A 24545-nucleotide genomic window follows, 5' to 3' on the forward strand; every position below is an offset into this window, starting at 1 on the left:
CAAGGAATCACTGCACCGCCCAGGGTTTCAAAATGGAAAAGTAGTGAAAATGACGATCCACCCCCTCCCCATGGCCAAATCCAAATGACCTGGAATGCCAAGTACTCTTATGGTACCTTCTAAAATGACAAAGAATCCCAGATATTTATCTCAACTGTTACTCTCCCTAAGAGGGCCCTCTGAAAGCCCCCTCCTTCAAAATCTGTTTCTTCAAATGATTCTTATTAGTCTGCTGCAAAGCTCATTCTCTTTACTTCCTGGGATGGCCTGGATACTTGATTCTACCATGATTCACATTGCAGCCTGCTTGTTTTTTTTAAATCCACACTCTATTTATTTGGCTGTGCTGGGTCTTAGTTGCAACATGTGGGACCTTTAGTTGTGGCATGTGGGATCTAGTTCTGACCAGAGATTGAACCCGGGTCCCTGCATTGTGAGCTCCAAGTCTTAGCCACTGGGCCACCAGGGAAGTCCATATCCTGCCTGCTCTTGAGCTGTTTCCTCTGAGAACTGGCTCCCTCAACCAGGCTAGAAAGATTGGGGTTTCTTTAAAGACAGAGACTTTCTTCCCCTCTTCTTTTTTGTGCTTAGCCTAGGGGAACCCATATTCAGTGGTCTTCACAGGAGAGAGAGAGAGAGGGAGGGAGGGAAGGAAAGAAGGGGGGAAGATAGAGAGAACTCTGACCAATGAGGGTGAGAATTAACATACTTGGCTATCATAAACACAAACCAAGCTGATTGCTGTCATTCAGGGAGGAATACCTGGATGGAGGAGTTGAGAGTGAGGTGGATGTACACACCCCACAGCTCCCAGCCTACATCCACACTTACTTGAAACAGTAGTGGTAGCAGTTGTGGGGGTAGTCACTGTGGTTGAAGCGGCTATGGCAATGGTGGATATAGCCGTGGCAGCAACCAGGGCTGGAACAGAAGTGACAGGGGTGGTTGCAGCAGGCGGAGTGGACGTGCTGGAGGTGGCAGTGATAGTGGTGGTAGATGTGGTTGAGGTGGCAACAGTGGTGGAGGAAGCACTGCTGCCAGAATTAGCCTGTGCTTCTGACACTTTGTTTTCTGGGAGAGCAATTGAGATGAGAGAAAGGAGTCTGAGGAGCTTCTCAGTTAAGAGAGAGCTCCGGCGGATGACTGGGTGTGACAACATGTTCATGAGTTGCCCCAGTGGAGAGGCTTCAAGGCTGTATGGGGAGGTTTCCCCCTCACCACCAGCGCTCACTGGCACTGACTTCACGGAGTTCTTGCCTTTCCGGCTGACATTCATGTTGTCCAGTTTTACCAATAAGTCCCAGAAGTCTGTGCAAATGCCACTGCTGGTGGACTGTGAAGAGCATGGGCTGCAGGCCTTACTGCCCCTCTCCCGATCACTCTCACAGTTTGTTTCTTTGGTCCGCTGCTGTGTGAAGTGACTGGGAAACACCTGCCAGGAAAAGAAAGACAGGTTTGGTCTAGGAGGTCTACACAGAAACTATCTTCCTGACAAGGAAAGACACTGGCTCCTAGTCTTTCCACTCCTTAGGACAGCTTTGGTAACACAAGAGTTTCATCCAACTGAAGCAGCCTAGAGAAATGAACAAAAGCTTTGTAGGGAGACAAAGGATTAGTAAACTTTTCTGAGCATTGATCTCTGTACTTAAAAATGGTGGTGGGGGGAATACCTGTACCATCATGCAAAATTGTTGAGATTAGAGGTAATGTATTTTGCATAGTGCCTGGTACAAGGCAGGCCCTCAAAAAATGGCAGCAAAGCTTATTAAAAAGAGAACTGTATTAAGTTCCAGGTCCAGTCATCTCCATCACTAGCCACATGACAAAGCCACTAAAGATTTCGGCATCCCAATTTCTTCATCTGTAAAATCGGGACCATACAGACCACTGAAGGTTGATGAATGAATGAGACAATGCATAAAAATTGTAAAGAGAAAAAAGCCCCCACAAAATGATTTATTGGACAATTCCCAGAAACAACAGACATCTCAACACCAAGAGTAAGGACCTGTGAGCTCCCTCAGAGTTCAGATTTCACTAGGCTATGGATGACACCCCTCTTTCATCCCCGGGAGTTGGGTTCCTCTAAGCTCCTCACCTTGGCCAATTGAATGAGTGTATCCAGAACATGTCTGCAGACAACAGGAGCAGCCTGGGGGTGGATATGGACAGTGGAGCCACTACTCGCATGTTTCTCAGTATGTTTGCGACCCCCTGAACGCTGGATCTGGAATATATTAGTCCTGCAGCCTAGGGCTGCATCCATGGATACTGAGAGCCAGGAAAGCTGGTTGGAACTCTTAGACTCCATCTTGTGTAGCAGGTCCAGGGGCCGGTTCTCATGGCTGCTTGACCCACAGCTCTTGCTGGACTTTTTGCCCTTTTCCTCACTTGAGGAGAGCTTGGGTGTTTCAATGCAAAGCTCACTCTCACTGCTGCGCTGCAAGATGGAAAGCAGGCTACGGATAACCCAGTGGCGGGTCTGGGCATGGTAGCAGAGATTTCTCAGTACTCGGTGAAGACGGCTGGTATTGAGTTTTGGCTCATCCACAAAAAGTAGGACCAGGAGACAAGACAGGGCTTCGTGATCCAGGAGGAGCCGTCCTCGGAGACGTAGGAGGGTGTCCACATTACTGCCAGAAGGCCTGGAACAGAGCATGGTTTCTGAGTAACACTTCGGCTAGAGCTCTGGGATCAGGTGTAGCCCTAGGGGAGGGGGATGAGCTGATACATCCTAGAAGGCTTGAGAAGAGAGTGTGTCCAGTCCAAGAACTGTAAGGGCTCTTTATATAGTACTAAGAGCTGTCTCAAGTGCCTACTATGTACCATATACTCTATAATATCTGTAACAACTTCCTCACAGGGCCGCTGTAAAGATCAGAGAGCCATCCAGTTTTGAGATGATGAGCAAGAGGCTCAGACAGATTAAGTAACTTGCCCTTCATCACACGACGACTGAGAAGAGAGCAGAGAATGCAGCACAGGTCTGTATTATCAACTGGTAAAATTGGACTGCCCCTAGTGCTAGAAAACAATGCTTACTTTGGCCTTCTATAGACTACCAGGATGTTGCCTGCTGAATAGGGACTGATCACTCCCTTCATGTTTTTGCATGTTAGGTCTATTCTGCTTTGGCCTGATTAAAAATGAAATCTTCTACAGTCTAGCTGCTGTAGTCTCAAGACAAGTGGCTCTTGCTATTTTCATATCTGTGTGGGAGACAGGTGGCTTCCTTTGCTGTAATCACAGCTACAACCTGGTGCCTGCCTGCCTTACTTTGTGCTTATGGTCTACGGTAGCTACACTAACCCAAAATTGTGGCTTTTTTGAAGGAGAGTTCAAAAATCTGGCTTCCCCATTCATTCAAGTAAATACCCTAGAGAGGTCATCCAGTCTCTCCACCTAGAAAAAAAGGGAGCTGGACAACTAGTAGACATGAAAGGTGGTATGGCAAGGAGAGAAAAGACAGGCAAAAGGTACCTATTATGGCTGCTGCTACCCCCCATCTGGAAGGTGCCACCTCTTTGCACAGCAAGGCGAGTGTATTGGACCCCACGGTTGCCACTCAGGCGACTGGTGAAGGCTGGAAGGAAAGATAAAGGAACCTGAAATTGGGGAGGGGACATGTGCTGAACTGGGCCCAGGTAATACAAAGGGGAACAAAGAGTTTCATGTGGCCAAAGCTAGACATTACAGAGCCCTCCCACTTGCCTCCCTCTGTACCTGGGCTTCGGAGAATGGCAGAGAGTGCAGAGGTGCTGCTGTGCCCAAAAAGTCGCTCATGCATGAGCTGCCTCTGCCGGGCTTCCTGCTCTCGCCTCAGGGCTTGAGCTTCAGCTGCAATGTCAGGTGGCATCACGGCCAACACACTGTCCTCCATGTCCTCTAGGACACTACGGCGCAGGTCTGAGGGCAGAGTCTGTATGAAGGTCACAGGGTCCATGGGGGTGTCTGAGCTGGCATTTTGTGCTAGTTCCCGTCGCTGTTGCTCAGCTCTCTGCTGTGCCAGTACCTACAGAGCAGAAGTCGTCAATGGGGCATACCATGGCCAGGTAGCCTGGCCCACCAGCCCTACCCGCCTCACATACTTCCTCCTGGATGGCTGGAGGCAGGGCAGCCAGGAACTCCGGGCTCACTTCAGTGACACCAGGATTCCCCACCACTGCAGGAGCTGAGTTATTTGTTGAGGGGGCAGTTCGTGTTGGTGGACGAATGCCCAGCTGGTTCTGTAGGACTTCTCGGCGAATGTCATCAGGCAGGGCGGCCAGAAAAGAGGGGTCCACACCTTCGGGGAGACTAATACCTGAGGGGAGACACAAGATGTGAAGGGACTCTCACTTATACTGATCAAAGGAAATCCATGGCCTTGCATGAGCTTTCTGTCCTCATTTTATAAAGGACACAGGACATACAGAGAAGGACAACCCACCCTTCCTTAGGCTCAGAACAGTTTCTTGTTATGTGCCAAGTTCTGTGTGTGTGCTCTCAATTAACCTTCATCAAGACCCCACCATGTAGCTATCATCACCCTTTCAGTATCAATGAGGATCAGGGAAGTTAAGCAATGGCTCCAGGTCCTATAAGTAGGAGGTGGCAGAGAGGGGATTTAAGCTAAGATCAGTTTGACTCCAAAGGCCTGGGCTCATTCCATTGTGTAGCATCAGCATTGCCTTACTGCAGGTCCTCCTCCTATACATATGCCGCCCTTTATCTGGATGGAACCATTTGACTGGTGGGCATTTCCACACCAAGGGCTAGTAGAAGCCTCAACAATCCCAAGATGGCCTGAGCACACATGGAGCTCACCTGCAAGAGGATCTTCTTCTTCACTGCTTGTTGAAGGCAGTGGCTCTTCCAGGATTCCCCGGGAATCTGCTCCAGAAATGGCCACCGCGGAATCTCTGGTGGAAGAACTCTCAGAGGATGCAGGGGGAGAGCTGAAGGAAATCATTTTCAGGTTGTTCTCTGAACCATATTTTCCAACTTATAAAATACTCCTACAGTACCCCCTTTCTCATACAAGTCAAGTTGATTTCCCCAGTATACAAAGCATGGACATTAGTTACTAAATATGAATGTGGCTTGAAATACCTGCTAACACATCCTTCCCTTCTCTCACTCACACAGTGCTTACCTGTCCTCAGGGGGCTGGGTAGGTTCCCCTGACCCATCACCCCTGCCTTGTACTTCTGTCACAACTGGTGGGGCATCCCCAGGAGTGGAGCTGCCTGCTGTCGGCTGCTCAGAACTGCCAGTTGCTGGGGCGTCACCCACAGCCTCCTCCAGGGTACAGGAAGCCAGGCTGCTAGTATCCATGGGAGAGCCTTCCAGTTGACTGCTGACAGCTGTCAGAGCATCAGAATCTTCAGCTCTCTCTGGGGAAAGAGAGGCTAGGAGGAAGTCACATGGAGAGGTTAGATCTCTGCTTCAGGGGGCGGGGGGGGGGGGTGTTGTGTGCACTGAATTAAGAAGCAGCCAGATCAAACTTCTTACTTCTTTAACTTCACTTCAGACACTGGCCTGATGCTCCCCTCTCAATCTCATTTGCTTTAAAGAACTTAGCTCAAACCCTTTCTATCATTTGTTGAACATTTATGGTGTTCCAAGCATGCCTGTGAAGCATCTTCTCTAGGCATCCCAGATAAGGGATCTTGTCACTTTCAGATTCCCTACAGACATCATTTGCACAAGCACTTTGGTTCTGCTTATCTAAACAAGCAAGGGTCCTTAAAGGCAAAAACCCCTACACCCAAAGGTTTCTCCAGAGTAAGTCATATGCAGTACGGTAAAGAGCATGGATGGCAACAGGTTTGTTTACCCTGTTGGAACACTGCTGAGAAGAATTCTGAGGGCCCATTTCAAACCAGTGGGAAATAGTGCCATGAAATAAATGGTGTTGGCCAGGATGGGAGAGCTGTTTGTTATATGTGTGGTCACGTGCTTGCCAGTCCTAGAAACGCTGAAGAAAAGCAAGCTTTAGAGTTACACAGATCTGGATTTTAATCACAGCTCAACCACTTACTGAGTGACTTGGGCTAACTGTTTCTCTCTGAGTTTCAGTTTATTTATGGAGATAACAACCCTCTACTTTTTAAAGAAGCCTTACATGATAACCAGGAATAGAGTGATCACCTTAAACTGTTGGTATCAATAAGGCATTCAGATATATATATATATATATATATATATATATATATTCACTTGAGGACACAGAGAAGAAACCTGAACTCTAGCTAAAAAGGTAATGTACAATTTGTTGTTGTTCAGTCTCTAAGTAGTATCCAACTCTTTGAGACCCCATGGACTGTAGCGTGCCAGGCTCCTCTGTCCTTCACTATCTCTCAGAGTTTGCTCAAACTCATGTCCATTGAGTTGGTGACACTATCCAACCATCCCATCGTCTGCCGCCCCGTTATGAGACCTAATTATGAGGACTTGAGCTTCCATTTTAGAAATTCTCTAAAGTAAGAGAGTAAAGAGAAACTACAAAGATGTCCATTCTTCCCTCCTGTTTTACCCCTACCCTCAAACCCTGAAATTCTACTTACTTATAGTGGGAGCTGGGGATAGCTCCATCTGAGTTGTTTCTGCTTCTCCACTTGGCCTTGTGGGACCCAATTCCTCTGGCTCTACAGGCATCAATAGCTGTGTAGAGCTCCCACCTTCTCCAATTGGGGACTGCAGCTCTTGAGGAATCTCTCCCAAGGCTGGTGGGGTTGGGAGTGTTGGTTGCTGTTGGGAGGGCTGCAGAGTGACAAGGGTCTCCCTGGGCTCAGATGTAGCTACATCAGTTGAAGATGGGGTTGCTGGGTAGCTGTCAGGCATAGGAGTCCCATCTTTCTCGGAAAGAATGACAATAAGGTTGTTAAAGGGCAATCAGTCAAGGACAGGGGGAGCCACTCAATCAGTACATGTGGCATGACAAGTATTCCATTCAGTGATGCAGCATTCCTCTCAACCACCAATTGCTCCCAGGAACAGCACCTGGCTGGTCTGGTATCTCAGGATGAGGGCTAAGGCACAGTGCCATTAGTGCCAAGAACCAAAGATCTGACTCTTTGTAGACCCTAAGAATTAAATCCTTTCTGTGCCCCGGGTGGAGGGGGAGAGTTCAAGTCACTTTATAATATTTGGCTCACACTACATATCACCTATCCCCTTCCATCTCCTTTTTCTTGCAGTCCTAATTATCCAAGCAGCATCTACAACTCTGATGGAAGCAACAGTGTTAAGACTAAATGTGAATGTGCTACACACCAGGGAAAGTAGTAAGTTGTATAGTTATCTTCTAATTGGGGCCTAAAATCCCTACCCCACAACAATACAACTTACTACCTCACCCCAGCATGAGCAGAGTCCTCTAGCAACAGCAGCAGGCAAAGGGCCATTTTACCTGATGACAGACCCTTTCAATGACCTTCTGCCAGATTCAGGGCACCAGGACACCTACCCTCTTTCACTGCTTTAAAAAATATTGTGTAGGCTTTAGTACAATCATTTCCCAACTCAAGTGCCGAAGGAGACAGAAGGTATAGGGTAGCAGAAGGAAGTTCTGAGGAAATAGGGGTAGGGGAGACATATAATACCACACAGACCAGTTATTAGAATCACAGTCACAAAATGGCTACATTAGGCACATTAGAAGGAGGAATCAAAAGTATTTAGTAGTAATACCATTTAGCCCACAGAGCTACCCTCCCCAAAGCAAACTGCACAAGGCAACATTGCTAGATTTTTAGATTCCACAGACCCATGAAATCTATATAGAAAGAAAAAATAAAAAGAGACTAACACAGGGTCACCAACTTTTAATTTAACCACGTAAGAAAAAAATCCATTAATATCATTTAATAAAAATATTCTGATACAAAAGAAGTAGGAAATATATAATTTCTGTAATTTATAACAGTCCTTTAAATTGAACAAGTTCAGCTTTCTGAAAAAGTCATTAAACCTCCCTTATTCTGTTAACTTCCACTGAAGACTAGCATTTAGGAACCACTGTCAGGTGTTCTCATGAAACACCATACCACAATGGTCACTAAAAGGGACAGGACACATAGCCTCACTACACATGCTAGAACGCAGTACAGCATAATCAGAATGAGAACCTAAACAGAGTACGTTGAAGGGGAAGTGCACCACCGTGGGAAAGACAGTAGACTGTATAGTTATCTCCAAGATGGGGTATGACCCTAAAACTATACAATCTACTACCTCATCCCACAGGGCACCAGTGTTCATCTTCAGTCTACTTGGGCCAGCTACTTGGGTTAGGAAAAAGAATCAACCAATAATTAGCAAGAAGGAAAAATGGGAAGGAGAGTTACCTGAGAGGTTCTGTTCAGTGGAGTCATTTGTCTTAGATGCAGTACACTGCAAAGAAAATGGACAGACCAATGTGGGACTTTGCAAGCACATGAGATAGAGGTCAACTCTAATAGTTGCCATCTCCCACATATGACACATATGACCTGGATGGAAGATAAGCACTTTAGCATGAAAACAGACCTCCAATTTCTCTAATATAAACTCATGTTTGAGATGGCTTGGAGATAAGGGGGAAGCTGTCAGGGAGCTGACTAAACAATGAGAGGAAAGGATAATAAAAACCACATTGGAGCTGGGCATAGGCACAGGACATGATCTGAACACACATTGTTGAGACCAGCAAGAATTCATCTATCTATATTTCCCTTCTTTGGGCTTTACACTCCAGGTTTTTCAGTCATTCACCACACTTGCTTATTTCCCAACCCTTTTAATGTGTTTGAAACAATGCTACTGTTTATTAAAAGGTCAAAGTTCTCTACAAAGATGTCAGTTAAATCAAGCTTGTTACCATAATTGAACATTTCAATATCCTTTTAAGTTTGATATTCTGACTGTTGAGTGAGGTATAATAAAATCTTTCACTCAAGTTTTTCAATTTTCTTGCATTTCTATCAGCATTTACTTTATATATTCGAAAGTTTTACTATTCAAGGTTCCAAAATTTTCAGAAAAACCAAATATATTGAGCCCTAGAAAATGCCATGTGGTGAAGGGGTTCAAGATAAAACGTTTTCTCTGATTTGAAGCCTAAGCCCAACTTTTTCAAATGTTGGAATGGAATCCTATCAGTAAGGTTTCCCTGACACTTGGGAAGGCAATCCACTGAAATGGAATTGAAACATTAAAAGCATGGGCTTAGTCAAGGTCATTCTTCTTGTCTAACTATAAGTCACTGAAAGTAGAGACTATACAGTATAACTGCTAAGTTAGGAGCTCTGGCTTTGGTTGGTTTTTCCCCTAAAAGCCATATGCATGTACAGTGAATTTGGAGTGGATCAGTTCTCAGGTTCAATGTGAATGTCTTATCTTTAATGACTCTCAGGATCAGCCACGTGTATGCTAAAGCCGCGGGAAAGTTAAAGCAGACATAGCTAAAGATGAATCCTCCCAGCTCATGGGACTCACCTGTGCACTCTGATCCCTGTTCTCCTTATCTTCTTTGCCTTTGTCAGTTATCTTCGTTTCTTCCTCAGCTAGTTGTTTCCTCCTTTTCTCCCTCCTCTCTTCCAGCTCCTCATCCCTCAGGAATTCCAGATGATTGACAATGGGCACTTTAACAACTGGACCAAAGAAGCAAAAGATCAGACAGAGGTTGCTCAGGGGAGGTAGGGAGAAAGCCAAAAGGCAGAGCTTGTGGTCACAGGAAATGAGGGAAACAATTTTCCATGCACTGTCTCAGCCCTTGAAAATTCACTACTGCCCTGATAACCAAGCTGCTACACACCTGAAACACAGTCATGCATGCTCTCAGCATCAAGAACTTTGCATTCCTCTGTCCAGCGAGTCAGGGCTGTGGGGATACTGGATAGGGTCCCTGTAGAGAAACCAAGGAGAGTGAGACTCTTAGCTTTGTCATGCATCAACTGATCCAAAAATTGCAGCATTTCCCTAACAGGACCCAATGTCTATCATAAGGTTTGGCACATCACAGGTACTAACGTCTTTGGCTAAATCACCGAGTGGTTCTGGTTCCTGTAAAATGGGGTTTCTTCAAGCAGGGTGGATACTATTCTGCTTTTCCTCAGCACGGAAAAAGAACCAGACAAACGTTACCCTCTTTTTCACCATATAAACTTGCCTGCTTGGCTGGTAGCTGTGCTCTGATCATGGAAAAAGTCATCCAGTAGTTCATCATCAGACCGGGCGATGATGTGGACGTCATCGTTGCCCACTAGGAGGCGGGCTCGGCCTCGGCTTTGTAGGGGAAGGCTGCTGCTCAGCTGAAGGATGTCAGCAGCAGCAGAGGGACCAAGCAACCTGTAGGGTGATGGTGGGGTGCCATGGTCACCGTATATTCATAGGGGCCCTGCAACCTGTTATTGTGAGATCCTTTCTGTATCCTCTAGGAAATGCATAACATTATTATGGACCTGATCATGTTGCATATAAGTCTTACTTTTCTAACTACTCCATCAGTCTGCCAACTTTTTTTCGGTTGAAATTGCATATTACTCCATAGTTCCTGCAACAGAGTGAGCATCACTGATATCAGGCACTGTGTTAGGGTAGGGGCTCCCCAGGTGGCGCTAGTAGTAAAGAACCTGTCTGCCAATGCAGGAGACTTAAGAGATGTGGGTTCAATCCCTGGGTCAGGAAAATCCCCTGGAGGAGGGCATGGCAACCCACTCCAGTTTTCTTGCCTGGAGAATCCCATGGACAGAGGAGCCTGGTGGGCTACAGTCCATAGGGTTGCACAGAGTCAGACACGACCGAAGCGACTTAGCACGGTATGGCACAGCATGGATTAGGGTATATCTCTCTTGTACACCCACTACTATATGTACATTGACCATTATGACATCTATACTTCTTCCTTTCACCTCTAAAAATTGTTTCTCCCTAGTGCGAGAAACTAAAAGCCCAAGGGCAGGGATCCTCTCCTGACTGTATCTTAAGCTCTACATATAGCATAAGCTTAAGCTTATCATATGAGATACCTAATGATTGCTGAATCTATGCACAGGACACTTAAGCAAAAGAACATGGTATACAATTTGGTATTTCCCCAAAGGCTGCACATATAATCCACAGAGAAACAGGGCAAATACATTATTTGTGTGTGTCACAAGAACATTATCCCGTCAAATCAAAACAATGCTAAAGCTCAGTGAGCCCAATAATCTTCCTTGTAACTCACCTCTGGAGTATAAGAGGAGGATTGGGCTGGCGATTCCCAGGGTAGTGAACGTGAATGGTATGGCCTGTGTTGGCTGTCAGCTGTCTCAGGGTCCTCTGACTGCGCCCAATGCCCTGGGTGAGACGTGTTGTAGAGGAGCCACTGCCCAGTGTCAGGGAACTGTGATCTGCATGGCGTACCATCAGTGGGTGGGTGGTAGGGATATTTCCTGGGGATGGGGGGATGTCTGCTGCAAGGATAATATGCAAAGGGATCAGTGCCAAAAAGAAATTTCTCCATGGTTGTTCAGGCAGAACCATGTCTCCTGGGCCTTACTTCCTCACACGGAAACCTGAGCTTTGTCCTTTCTCCCTCATTCCCACACCTCTTCTAGGATCACTGATACTACCATGGCTTATGCCACCATCTCTCACCTAGATACTGCAACAGTCTCCTAAGTAGTACCTTATCCCAGTCCATTCTTGACACTAAGCCACAGTGATGCTTGTTGGCACCTCAGAAACATGCTGTTCTCGCCGCCTTGACAACACCTCTCCCCACTTTTCACCTGTTTTGTTGTTCTTGGCCTAGAAATTACTTCTGCTTCTACAGATGGGCCTAATAACCCTTTACTCTCTGCTTTCTTACCATACTACAATGTAATGCCTGCTTACTCATAATTCTTAATAGACCATAATCTCCTATGAGGGAAAAGGACTGTTTTCTTTTTTACTGCTATATCCCTAGTACCTAGAATACAGTAGGCACTCCTCAAATATTTGTTCAATTTGCTGAATGAACAGAGGCTCAACTTATAAGAAAGACTGACGGAAATCACAAAAATGCAAAGAAAACCACAGAATAGAAAGTATCTTGAAAATTATGTAATCCACCCCATTTTTTCCACATTTTTCATTTACAGGTGACAAACTGAGGCTCAAAGAGGTAAGAGACTACTTGGCCAAGACAACAGACCAGAACAGTTCAGTTTTTCTGCTGTATCATGCTTGTGATTTGGGAGTAAAGACCTGCCTTCTCAGGACAGTTTGATTTTAAGAACTTGATGCGAAAACGGAACTTTGATGTTGATGGTGGAGGAGGGAGGGAAGAGATTCACTCTCTCCTCTGAAAAGATGCATCCTTGATGAACAGAGTCAATGTGTTCAAAATCTACTCCCCAATGCCAAGCTCAAAGGTGTCCATCCAAACTCTCAAGATCCAGTGTTACAGACAAAAGGATTAGTTATTGCCCTATGTGCACATGAGTGCCTGATGCAGTCGGCCTTGGTCTCTCTTTTTTTGTTAATTCAAGCAAATCATCAAGTTGTTCAGGCTCTAAACTGGCTGCCTATTTACTGAGGTGGAGAGAACAAAAGCAGCCTCTCATAATTTCTTCTTCTAGGTATACACTTATTCAGAGAGATGGATTCAGATATCCCTTGCCCCAGGAAATCAGCTAAGAAGTGCTTTCTGTATCAGATTGAGAGCTGCTCTGGTTCAGGGTATAAGAATCAAGAGATAAAACCCAGCTGAGCCCCTGTATCTTACTAGCACTGGAGAACATGTTGTCAAACTCAATGATGAGATCATCCTCCCGGTCAAAGCGCTCAAATCGGACCAAGGGAGAAGCGTTCATATCAGGGTAATCCTCATCCAATTCCATTTCAGAGCCATCGTCGTCATCGTCTTCATCTCCCTCTTCACCTTCATCATCCTCCTTAAGGGGAAAATAGGAGATGGAGAATTGCTGGAGGTAAGGATTTCTGAAGTCTGGTGTCATGGCCACATTTGCACATGAGGGAGGGAGGTGCTGAGGCTAGCAACCCGGACTGTTGGTTTTCTCCAGTTCTGTGTTCCCATGGAAGAGGTTGTCTGAACCAACCCAAACACAGTCCCCCCTCACCTGATCATCTTCCTCATCTTCCTCCTCCTCCTCCTCTTCATCCTGACTATCATCCTCATCCTCGTTACTGCCACTGCTGTCCTCTTCCTGAGTGTGCTCCTCCTCATCCTCAGGGTCCAGGATATTCATGGAATCTAAAACAAAGGGAGCACATTGGAGGACTATACTGAGTAGCTAGAAAACAGGCTACTGTGCAGGCCAGCAGATTGAGTGGGAAGGTGATGGGGTATTTGACTCTAGGAGAGGAAGAACCAGATCTAGGGTGATGTACAGACTTAGTGAGCCAGCCCTGATTTCCTAAGAGTGCCAATCAGTGCATCAATATGCTGAGCCACGTGGCTTAATGTGGTGCTTGAGAAGCCATGGTCTAGGACTTGGCCAAGTCTATTCATGCCCTCTTGCCTTTCCAGCCCTACTTTGCTACTGACTGCATCCTATTGGTAAAAGGGAATCTGGAGCGATGATAGCAGGTGGGTGAGAAGAAAGTGAACCAAGTAAGAAGTGACAGACTTTTGGGCAAGCAGTAGTAACATGTTACTCGAAAAACTGGATGAGGATAAAAGTGGATGGTGTAGGTCAGCGCATGCAGACAGACGCTTCCTTATTTTGCACATGTGGGCAGCTGCCTCCAGGAAAACCCTAGTGTAGTGTCTGTCAGACGTGCAGGGCAAGAAGGGAGGCCTTGCTGGCCTCAGCACTCTCACCTTCTCGGTTGGCCTGCAAGGTGGAAGCTTGGCTGAGGTTGGAAGGAGCTTCATCCATCAGCACGTCCTCTTGTGATTCATCCTCTCCACTTCTGCTCACTGAAGGTTACAGAGCAGAGCCTTCACTGAACAACAGAGGACTTCCCTTTCCAGATTGGGTGCACTTAATGTAGCTATGTACACCCAGCAGATATCCATTCTTTTTTTTTTTTTTTTTTGGATGAGGGCGAAGACCTGGATTCGCTGCTGTTGACTAGCTAGGTGAGCTTGGCCAGTCACTTTACCGTCTGAGTCTCAGTTTCCTCATCTGTAAAATGGGATGATCACATCTGCCCTGCCAATCCCACTAACTGTGAAACCACAGAGGATAATGGGTGTGAAAAAGCCTTGCCAAATTTAAGAATACATGTCGACTTCAGTTTATCATTTGATTTCCTTCATCAATAAAATAAAAACAAGTAACATATACCATTGGAGCATGGTGACAGTAGAGTACCTTTGTCATTTTCCCTCTGAGTTGTAAAAAGGGCTATCCTTAGGGAATGCTCACTCTTTTTACACTACTGAGACTGAGAGGCAGAAAGCCCCTGGATTCACTGAAGAACTGAAAGGAAACCACTTTCTCATCCTACAGCCTCTATAGCCTCCTCTAAGCCTCCATGAATAAACACTCTTGATGTGCCTGATGTATTATCTATACTGACGGCCACCCCCTCCACCTCCCCTACACAGGCAACACTTCAGACCAGCCACAGGTCTGTAGATGGCTTGTGAATTTCTCATCTGTAAGACTGTCAACATCGAGACAAGCAGCTAGGCTGGCTATGAGCCCTTAGGCAGAGCTGAGCAAGCAGATGATGAGAAAAAGGGTCCTCCCAAGAGAGACTGAGGCAAAGGAAGAGGCTATACTCAGTTCTGGGGCTCTCACCTATAATTGTACTGTTCCCAGATCCGCCATCCCTCTCAAGCAACTCATCTATCAGGTCCTCCAGCTCATTCTCAACCTGGAGAGAAATAGAACATATATATGGATGCACACAAGTCTATCATTGTGCTAGTGCTAAAACCCTAAAAAAAGCCAGCAAGGGAGCATATATTTCTAGGGTAATATGTGACAGAGGATGTTACATAAGCACCACACACTTGGTGCTAAGAGCACAGAAACTACCATGTGCTGCCAATCTACACTCAAGACTGTCTTTCAAATGGGTACATCCCAGTTATATGAGACCAGATTAAGTCTTTATACTCTTTAGGAATGCAGGTATACATGCAGATCTCCTTAGAGCTAGCAGCTCAGGACTGTAGGCCTCATTTCTTACCACTGCTACCAGCTCCAGAAATTACAATGCTTTCCATAGGGTCTTTAGAAGACTGCCATTTGAATGCTCCAGTGAGAGCTGGTGCTATAGGAACAACAGTGCTATTAAAGAGCATCCATTAATGACCAGAGCCAGGTAAATCAAGACCCTGGGCCCAAAGGGCTCAGATCAGCTTTCTGTGTCAACATTTCATCTGTGCCTGTTTCCTTACTGGGATCAATTCCATTTCATAATATGGCATCCTGGCCCTGTACCCACCCCTCATTTAATACAATTCAAACACATTTACTGAGCATCTACTAAGCATATTATCTGTGTTCCTCTGCAAAACAAGACAGCTAATGGCAAGGATCTAAAGTACTCACCCACCCACACCAGTTGGGGGTTTGGTTCAGCGCCACAATAGGGGTATACGCTGGGTGATCTGCCTCCCTACCTGCATCTCTTGTGAACTGAGCACCTCAGGCTGCCCAGCAATCACCACTGAGTCGGTTTCAGCCTCCCCATCCATGATATCCCCATCTGCCACCTCTGTCTGAGTGACATCATGATCCTCCTCCTGCACTTCTGTTTCCCCAGGCTCGCCTGAAACAATCAACCAACCAGCAAAATAATCAAAAGAGTGCCTATGTGCAGGGCACCATGAGGAAAGCATGAAAACAATGAAGTCCCTTCCCTGGGCAAATTTACGAGTTCTCAGAGAATAAATGAATGGGTGACAAAGGAAAAGACAAGGCTACGTGTGAGGATAGCCAAATAAGGCTGCAATTTTAAGGAATTCTTTGTGGGGCAGATTCCCACACTACTATGACAGATCTGTGGAAGGCCAGCAAGTTCCCAGGGAAACAATACCAAGCCAGAACAGCTGTGATGTCATGCCCATAAAATAACTATGACCACCCGGCCAGCTCTCCAGTCCATTGGCTCTGATTCCCTACCTGGGTCCTGTTGGTTGCTATTAGAGTCCTGAGCAGCTCCTTGGGCATCCTGCTCAGACTTGCTCTTGCTAGAAGCACTCTTACTGCCAAAAAGGCTACTGGGCTGGTTCACAATCCGGGAAAGTGTTTCCAAAGGCTTCAGAGCAGCATTGACTGTGTTGGCCATGTTGGGACTGAGATAAAGGAAGATACAGAGATGAACTGAGCACAGAAATCCACACTAAAAAGGAATGGAGGCTCATCAGAGTAACAACTGATTCCAGGAATGGAGCATGGAAGGTACAAGGTGAGCCTGAGACAACTTGTTGTGCCAAATGGCCTTCAAAATCAAGTAGGCTTCAAAAAATTAATGGGGTCATTACCACAGGCCAAATCTGAGTATCAAACAAAAATAAAGATGGTAATGGATTATACACTATAAGAATGCTAGCTAATAAACAGGAACAAGAAAATCAGAAAACTGTCACTTTGCAACCAACAATGTTAAGTGATCTAGGCAAAGATCACTAATGAATGCTAAAATTACTGAGTTAAAAAAATCTTCAGGGCACAGGATATTCACATGAACTCAAAGCCATCACCTCACGGATGACCTGTTAATACAAAGTATGTTAGTCGCTCGGTTGTGTCCAACTCTTTGAGACCCCATGGACTTTATATAGCCCACTAGGCTTCTCGGTCCATGGAATTCTCCAGACAAGAACTGGAATGGATAGCCATTCCCTTTTCTAGGGGATCTTCCTGACCTAGGGATTGAAACCAGGTCTCCTACATTGCAGGCAGATTCTTTACCATCTGAGCCACTAAGGAAGCCTTGTTAATACAAAGGGGAACTCTAACCATTAACTATGTGATAAAACTTAGCATCATCCAATAATGGGACAAATTGGCATTGTGTGTCTCCTGATGTGAAGCACTGAGAAACGCAAACACCACCTATGTGGTATTCTTGCCAAAAAAGTTTACCCTGAATCTAACCATGAAGAAACAATTAGGCAAATCCAGATTATGGGATGTTCTATAAGACATCTGACATTCTGGACTCTTAAAAACAGTCAAATGTCATAAAAAATAAGAGATACATGACAATCAAATGCAATGAGTGATGCTCACTGGATCCTCGATCAACACACTCTCCCCCAGGCTATAAAGAGAAAGACATTCTTGAAATAATTGGGTATATATTAGTATGAAGTATATAGTATCATTATATATATGTATATATATAAATTTCTTAGAGGTAATGATGGTATTTTAGATATGTAAGGGAATCTTTGCTCCTAGGAGACACATGCTCAAGTATTCAGAGATTAAGTGTCATGTTTACAAAAACCTTTAAACGATTTAGCTCATGAAGAGGAGGGGAGGGAAGAATAAAGCAGACAGTTCGGAATGCTAACCACTGGTTAATGTAGATGAGGCATACTCATTATACTACTCTGAGTTCATAGTTTTAAATATTTTAAAAAGTTGATGAGGTTTTATCAAAAGGACAGAGAAGTCAGCTTGAAGGGGTCCCACAAGCTCAAAGGTGTAATGAAAAAGAGCATGAAGGATGAGCATGCAAAGGATAACTGTAGTGATCTAAATAATTCAATCAGATTTTAAAAATCAAGGAAAATTCATGAGTCCATACTACTACTTAGAAAATAGAAAGCCAGAGCTTGTATTTGAGGTGGAGTTTGGCCCATTTTTGGTTATTACATTTTGACTTACTCTGAAGATTGGTGACTGAAGGGAAAAAAAGTTTTTAATCTTCCCTTTTTAGTAGGAACTGTATTATAGGGTAACCAACTTTCCCTCTTGAACTGGAGCTATAATCACAGAAATATAGCAGCTAATAACAGAAGGAATGATGGAAATTAGAAAGATATCACTGATAACCCTCTAAGAAATTAAAAGATGCAGGCAAGGATTATCAACTGGTGTTAAGACCATTCACTAGGAACATGGTTAATAGGGAACCAGACATTTGTACAGTGCCAAAGTAACAACACAGTTTTCTACTAAGGAGAAAAATATAATAGTACAATGATGATTATCACTCTACCCTAGTAGTCAATCTTACCATGACTAAATGGAAGTTCAGAGAGATGCATCCCCCCCGATACAATATGAGATGTACACCATCTATGATACAACCTAGTCAATAGTGTTTAAATTGCTTCACTAAGTCTCCACCTCCAAATGTATAGCAAACAGGAATAAAGGGAACAAGTTAAACTATAATGCATATAACCAAGTGAACCAAACCTAGGAAAAATATTCTGCAGGTCAAGTCACTTCAACAAATTAATTCATGAACAACAACAATAAAATGAAAATTAAAAAAAAAATTTATTGATCCAGTCCAACTCTTGAGTTTTCAGCAGATGAGAAAATGAAGGCCCCACCCACCCCACCCCAGGAAAGTGCCTTGCTTAAAATTAAAAGCAACAATACCGAGAACTCAGGTTTCCACCTACATCCAAACTTTCCCTATCATACTGGCTAACTACTTATCTGACAAGGATACGTAAAACACTAGGCAAATGGAGAAATATGCAGCATGATTAAAGGGAGAGCAAAAGTCTGGGGCTGGAGCTCAGGAATAATTTTACCTGGACAGGTCCAGGCTGTGAGGCACTCTGGCCAGGTCATTAACCAGTCCCTTCTTCAGGAAGAGTCGAATGATGTTGTTCATGCCGTTGTGTTGGGTCTTGGCTGTTGCACTGCTGTAGAAGCTGGAGGTGGAGGGGCAGGACTCCATGATAGTACTGATGATACACATCACTGCCTGAAGTCTGGGAGAGAAGTTTGACATCTCTTTCATGTGAACACAGCCCATTTTTAGGCCATGTCTTCACTAACTTGACTCAGTTAACCCTCTTCCCTTTGTGTTTCCGTCTGGAAGTAACATCTAATCAGGTAAGAACTCTCTCCCTGGGTGGAGGCATTGTTCATTTTCTTCAAACATAATTTAAAAAAGTAAAGTTGAATAACCTCCTCCACCTTTTGCTTGAAGACCCTAGTAATATAATGAAAACATACATTTTTTTCCTCTAAGTCATTTACCTACTTCCTCCAAGTGTCATTAGTCCTTTGGGTATTTTGCAGCACTAGAACTATCTGAGAACCAGAGAATGTACAGTGCCAATATGACCAGAACTCTTGTTCAAATGCAAGGAATTCCATGGGCCAAGAATGGAGTTAGGGGATGCTATTGGTTATCAGCACTAAGTCAGGCATAGATTTTACCTGGCATGTTTCTCTGTACTCTCAGCCATAGCCAGTGCCCTTCCCAGGGCTGCTTTTACTTCATTCACAAGGGCCACCTGGGCATCTGTGCCACTCCCTGAGGCAGCCAGGCTTGCGAGGAACAGGCGGGCCAGCGCAGGTGTGTCCTTGTCTTCTGCATTCTGGGTATGCGGGAGAAGGTGGTCCAAGACAAAAGCTAGCACACTGCAGTCCTGAAAAGTCATTAATCATGACATTTATTCACAAGCATGATTATGCCATACTGTGTGCACATCAAGCATGATTATGCCATACTGTTTGCACATCAACAAGGTGCATGCACACAGAACTGATCCTCACTCAGTTAATGATTATCAGGCCCACTTTATAGATGAAAAAAACAAAGCTTAAAGGTGCAAGCTAAGTGAGTAACAAATATAAGTTTTTTTTTTTTTTTACTCCTCTCTTTTTCTTTTTTCCATTTACTTTTATTAGTTGGAGGCTAATTACTTTACAATATTGGAGGGGGGATCGGGATGGGGAATACAAATATAGGTTTTATGCTTCCAAATTCCATTCATTTCTCACAAGTTTACATATCTTCATCAATCTGAGGCCCAAAGAAACATGGCTTGCACAAAGAACTTAAGTCAGTGGTGATGATTTAAGCCTTGATTCCTAATTCAATGCTACAATTACTACACAGTTTCTAATAAATTGTAGTACTGAAACCTACAATGTGCCCAGGATCCTGAGCTAGAAATTGGCACGTGATGAGAAACACACAGCACAATCACAGATATGGATATGCAGAAATATTTAATACAGGGTTACCTAAAATAGCAAAAAAGGTCCAATAATAGGGGAGAAAATTAAGTCAGACTCCCCAACCTCTAAAAATGATTTCTGACCTGATAATTCTGTATCTTAGAAACTTAGCTTTGTTGTCATTCATGTAGATTTTGGATCAAAACACACTGGCAATTTTGGAACTAGATACAAATGATGGTTGCACAACACCGAATGCACTAAATCCCAACAACTGTATACTTTAAAATGCTTAGTTTTATGTGCATTTTACCTCAATTTAAAAAATGCATTGAAGAATTCTAGGCGCTGTGAAATTAGATAGGGTGACTCTGGTTAAGACAGAACTACTAGAGATAAAAAAAATTCCCAGTAGTGAATAAAACACAAAGTTAAAACAATTTTCTGAATAAAAGTGTGACATTATCAGTAAAAACTGGAATAAAAGCCTTGCAATTTGGGCGACAATTCCTGAGTGGAATCATGTATTCATGACTGAGTGGAAGGAATATGGATTTGAAACCAGAGATCTGGGCTCTAATCCTAGTCCTGCTACTCTGCAGTGTGGCCTTGAGCAAGTTATTAATCCCTCTGAGCCTTCTCTTTTTTCTCTTAAGGAGAGCAATACTAACAACCTTGCAGTGCTGAGGTGAGGATTATCAATAGTATCTGTAAAGCACCTATGAGTATCCAGCACCAGTAAGTAGGTCCCTTGACACATATTAAATTGCACACATTTGCAATTAAATGTCTTATTCCACAAGTATGCTATTATAATAACAACAACTGGCATAAGCTTTGAAATAGATGTCTAATGTATATTTAATACACATACTCCATAAAGGACTTATATCCAGAATATATAAAGAATTCAGAAGAAAGTAAGAATAAGACTTGGACACTTCACAAAAGAGAATATAGCCAAGAAAGACAGGAAATTTTAACCACAATACAATACCAGTATGAACCTATTAGAATAGTTAACATGAAAAACAGGAATACCAAGTACTGGCAAGGAGGTGAAATAATCCAAACACCCATAGGCTGTGCTGGTGATTATATAAATTGACATGACTGCTCTGGAAAACTTGACACCTGTTGCTAAAGCTTAACAGACCACCAGCAATTCTACTCCTACGCATATACCATCCAACAGAAAATATATGAATTCATGTATTAGTTTATAACACATACACAAAAATCAATGAACTTACGTTCACCAAGACATGTATAGGAGTTGATTATAGCAGTACTACTTTTTAATACTTCTAAAAGGAAAACTAGCCAAATGTCTATAAGCACTAAAATGGATAAGAAGATTGTGTTACATTCATATAATGAAATTCTATACAGCAATGAAAATAAACTACAACTACACATAAAGATGAATCTTGCAAACATGTTAAGCAACAGAAGCCAGATATAGGAGGACATACTATAAGATTCCACTTATATAAAGTACAAAATCAATTTATGAACGTAAAATAATGGTGACTTTATGGAAGTTTAAAGGGGAAGGGGAGATGTGCAAAGATGTGCATGGGGTAGCTTTTGTGGGGTTTCTAATGTTTTATTTGAGTGGTACTCATCCAAGAAAAATTAATTGGTGAATTACTTAGGAGTTGTGTATTTTTGTATGAATTTTAAAGCTTGGATTAAGATAAAAATAGCTTAAAAATGGAAGCTGCTTTCAGATTCTTTGTCTGCAACATGATTGCCTTTGTTCTACTCACACCCTTTACTGCTTACTAACCATAAAATAACTATATAACTGCCAAAAGAAGGTCTCCTTTGTGAAAAACCCTCCTTGGGCACCCCTCTTACATATATGGGAACATGACATGGTTTCTTAAAGTGCCCTTTCACTTGAAAAATACAACCTGAAGATAATTCTGTATCAGGACATATAAAATATGACTTCATTCTTTCCCATGCTCTACTGATGAACATTTAGGCTTTTATATTCTATTTATTACCAATACTGTTACCACATCAGGTGTCTTTGCTCAGGTGTGAATACATCTGGAAGATAAACACCAATATTGTGTATTTCATTTATTCTCCTGTCTCCTAGATACCTTTACGTAGGTGACCCACAGATACCTCTCATATTCCACATTTTCTCTTTGAACCATTTCCTCTTCTAATGAAAGATAAAAAAAAACATAAAACAAGAAACATCTCTTGAGTTCTTGATTTCACCTTTACCCTCCAAATCCAATCTCATCCATTTCTACTGTTAAAATCTCTTTTAAACTCATTCATTTCCCCCTCTAACTTCATCAAGATCCTATATTACCCTAGATTACTATATTAGCAGTCCTGACTGGTCTGACTACAACCTTGCCTTTTGCAGTCTAATGCAGACCAAGTGATTTTTTACAAAACAAAGTAATAAATTGTATCAGCTCATTCCTTGGCAAGTGAGCCTGATGGCTCCACATCATGGAAAAAAAGGCGAGCTCATTAACATGCCTTAAGAGGCCTCTGCCTCTCACCACTGGGCTAGCATGCATGGATTCCTAGCAAAGTATCCAACACATAGCAGGCATCCAAATGATCCAAGTATAAAATTCAGCAAAAATTAGAAATATTACCTCTTTGATCAGCTCAGACTGGCCCACAGTGTAGCTGTAGTTGGCAATCAGGGTAGCAATACCAACATAGGATCTCACCAACTCTGCCAGAAGCCGAAGAATAGTGGAGGTGGGCATTAAAGGTTTGCTGCCCTTGCCTTTCTGCTTGCCTTCCTCAGAGGCCCGGTCCCCTTCTTTATCTTTCTTCCCATCCCGAGATTCCTCTGGAGTTGACACTGTTGAAAAAGAGCCAAACACTGGTTCAATTCCACACAGGAATATTGGCAAAATCAAGTCGTCAGTGGAAAGGATATCACTTCAGGCCACTAGTGCAAATTGAATGTCCTCCTCCTACTGCAGTAGAAGGACAGATAACTAAGATGTTCAGGTTTCAGATGTAATCTGTGGATACAGTATGTTCACACATCTTCTGCTATTTCCCTCCTCTTATAATGTTCCAGAAATACACCAGTGCATGTTACCCTCACTAGACAAAAAGTGCAGGGAACCAATCTGATTCATTTTGGTGTCTCCTATAGTCCAACACGGCTTCCCTGGTGGCTCAGTGGTAAGGAATCCACCTGCTGATGCAGGAAGCATGGGTTTGATCCCCCGGTCAGGAAGATCCCCTGGAGAAGGAAATGGCAACCCACTCTAGTATTCTTGCCTGGAGAATCCCATGGGCAGAGAAGCCTGGTGGGCAATAATCCACGGGGTTGCAAGGAGAGTCAGACATGACTGAGTGACTAAACAAAAACACAGTCTGTCACACAGTAGGCAATCATGTTTCCCTTGAATGATACTACCATCATCCATACTATATACTACATATGAGCAGTAAGTCCAACAAAATGAACTAACCAATATATTAATTACTAGCCTTTTAAACTTATCTCCATGGACTAGTCTGGTATTAAGGACAACATCTTAACTTGGGATTTCAAAGCTCTTTCCTGTCAAGAAGCAGCAGCTCTTGAACTGTCTCATACACAGGACATTTCTCTAATTCTTGGCAAGTAGCCAATGGGCTCTGTTGAAACTGCTAGAAAGTAAGAATCCACCATGCAAATGTTATAGCTAGAAGAGTGTCACTGGCACGAAGGTTCTATAATAAGTCTTAGTGGAAACTACCAAAAGAAATATATGCAGAGGTTTCAAGAAGAGAACCAAAGGATGTTACCATAGCAACCACTACTGGGTTGTTAAGTTACAATTCCATTGGCTTTATTTATTCATTGTATTTCCTTTTGAATTTCAGTGCCACACAAAATTATATCAGTTACAGGTGTATAATACAGTGATTCACAATTTTTAATGGCTATACCTCATTTGTAGTTATTAATATCCTTGTAGTTTAGTTTATACCTAATAGTTTGAATTTCTTAATCCCCTACCCCTATACTGTCCTTGCCTAATTCTCCCCACTGGTAATCACTAGCCTGTTCCCTGTATGTTAATATGCTTCTTTTGTTATATTCACTGGTTTTACTTTTTAGATTCCATGTAAAAGTGATGTCATACAATATTTGTATTTGTATCTATCTTATTTCACTTAGCATAAGCCCTCCAAGTCCATCCATGTTGCTGCAAATGGCAAAATTTCATTCTTTTTTATGGTCAGTTCCATTAATTTTAGCATATAATGAGGGGTGGGTACAGGGCCACGGTGCCATACTATGAAATGGAATACAGCTCAATTAGAAAACAGGCATGGGTGAAACGTTGATACGGAGAGCTGGCCTGAGCCCTTTGGGTCCAGGGTTTCTGATTTACCTGGCTCTGGTCATTAATGGATGCTCCTTAATAACACTGTTGTGCTGCACCAGCTCTCACTGGGGCATTCAAATGGCAGTCTTCTAAAGACCCTATAGAAAGCATTGTAATTTCTGGAGCTGGTAGCAATGGTAAG

The 24545-nt window shown here is 43.4% G+C and overlaps 1 protein-coding gene across 10 annotated transcripts in view; it reads right to left on the reverse strand.

Moving 5' to 3' along the window:
- The window catches only part of HUWE1 (HECT, UBA and WWE domain containing E3 ubiquitin protein ligase 1), a 152846-nt gene that overhangs the window by 12525 nt on the left and 115776 nt on the right, over positions 1-24545 (reverse strand). For 8 of the 10 annotated variants that reach the window (XM_061137923.1, XM_061137921.1, XM_061137929.1 and 5 more), the window contains 22 exons: positions 22658-22872; positions 19275-19486; positions 18638-18820; positions 16038-16210; positions 15536-15684; positions 14706-14781; positions 13778-13876; positions 13074-13207; positions 12719-12887; positions 11192-11420; positions 10133-10311; positions 9779-9868; positions 9460-9614; positions 8331-8376; positions 6549-6836; positions 5135-5390; positions 4807-4937; positions 4089-4303; positions 3724-4012; positions 3481-3583; positions 2099-2645; positions 832-1432 (listed from right to left, as the gene is read on the reverse strand). In XM_061137923.1, the coding sequence (XP_060993906.1) occupies positions 832-1432; positions 2099-2645; positions 3481-3583; positions 3724-4012; positions 4089-4303; positions 4807-4937; positions 5135-5390; positions 6549-6836; positions 8331-8376; positions 9460-9614; positions 9779-9868; positions 10133-10311; positions 11192-11420; positions 12719-12887; positions 13074-13207; positions 13778-13876; positions 14706-14781; positions 15536-15684; positions 16038-16210; positions 18638-18820; positions 19275-19486; positions 22658-22872 (4539 nt within the window). The remainder of the gene's footprint in view (positions 1-831; positions 1433-2098; positions 2646-3480; positions 3584-3723; positions 4013-4088; positions 4304-4806; positions 4938-5134; positions 5391-6548; positions 6837-8330; positions 8377-9459; positions 9615-9778; positions 9869-10132; positions 10312-11191; positions 11421-12718; positions 12888-13073; positions 13208-13777; positions 13877-14705; positions 14782-15535; positions 15685-16037; positions 16211-18637; positions 18821-19274; positions 19487-22657; positions 22873-24545) is intronic. The other 2 variants (XM_061137925.1, XM_061137930.1) reach the window with 2 other exon arrangements.

The sequence above is a fragment of the Dama dama genome, chromosome X, assembly GCF_033118175.1.
Source record: "Dama dama isolate Ldn47 chromosome X, ASM3311817v1, whole genome shotgun sequence".
Taxonomy (NCBI): Eukaryota; Metazoa; Chordata; class Mammalia; order Artiodactyla; family Cervidae; genus Dama; species Dama dama.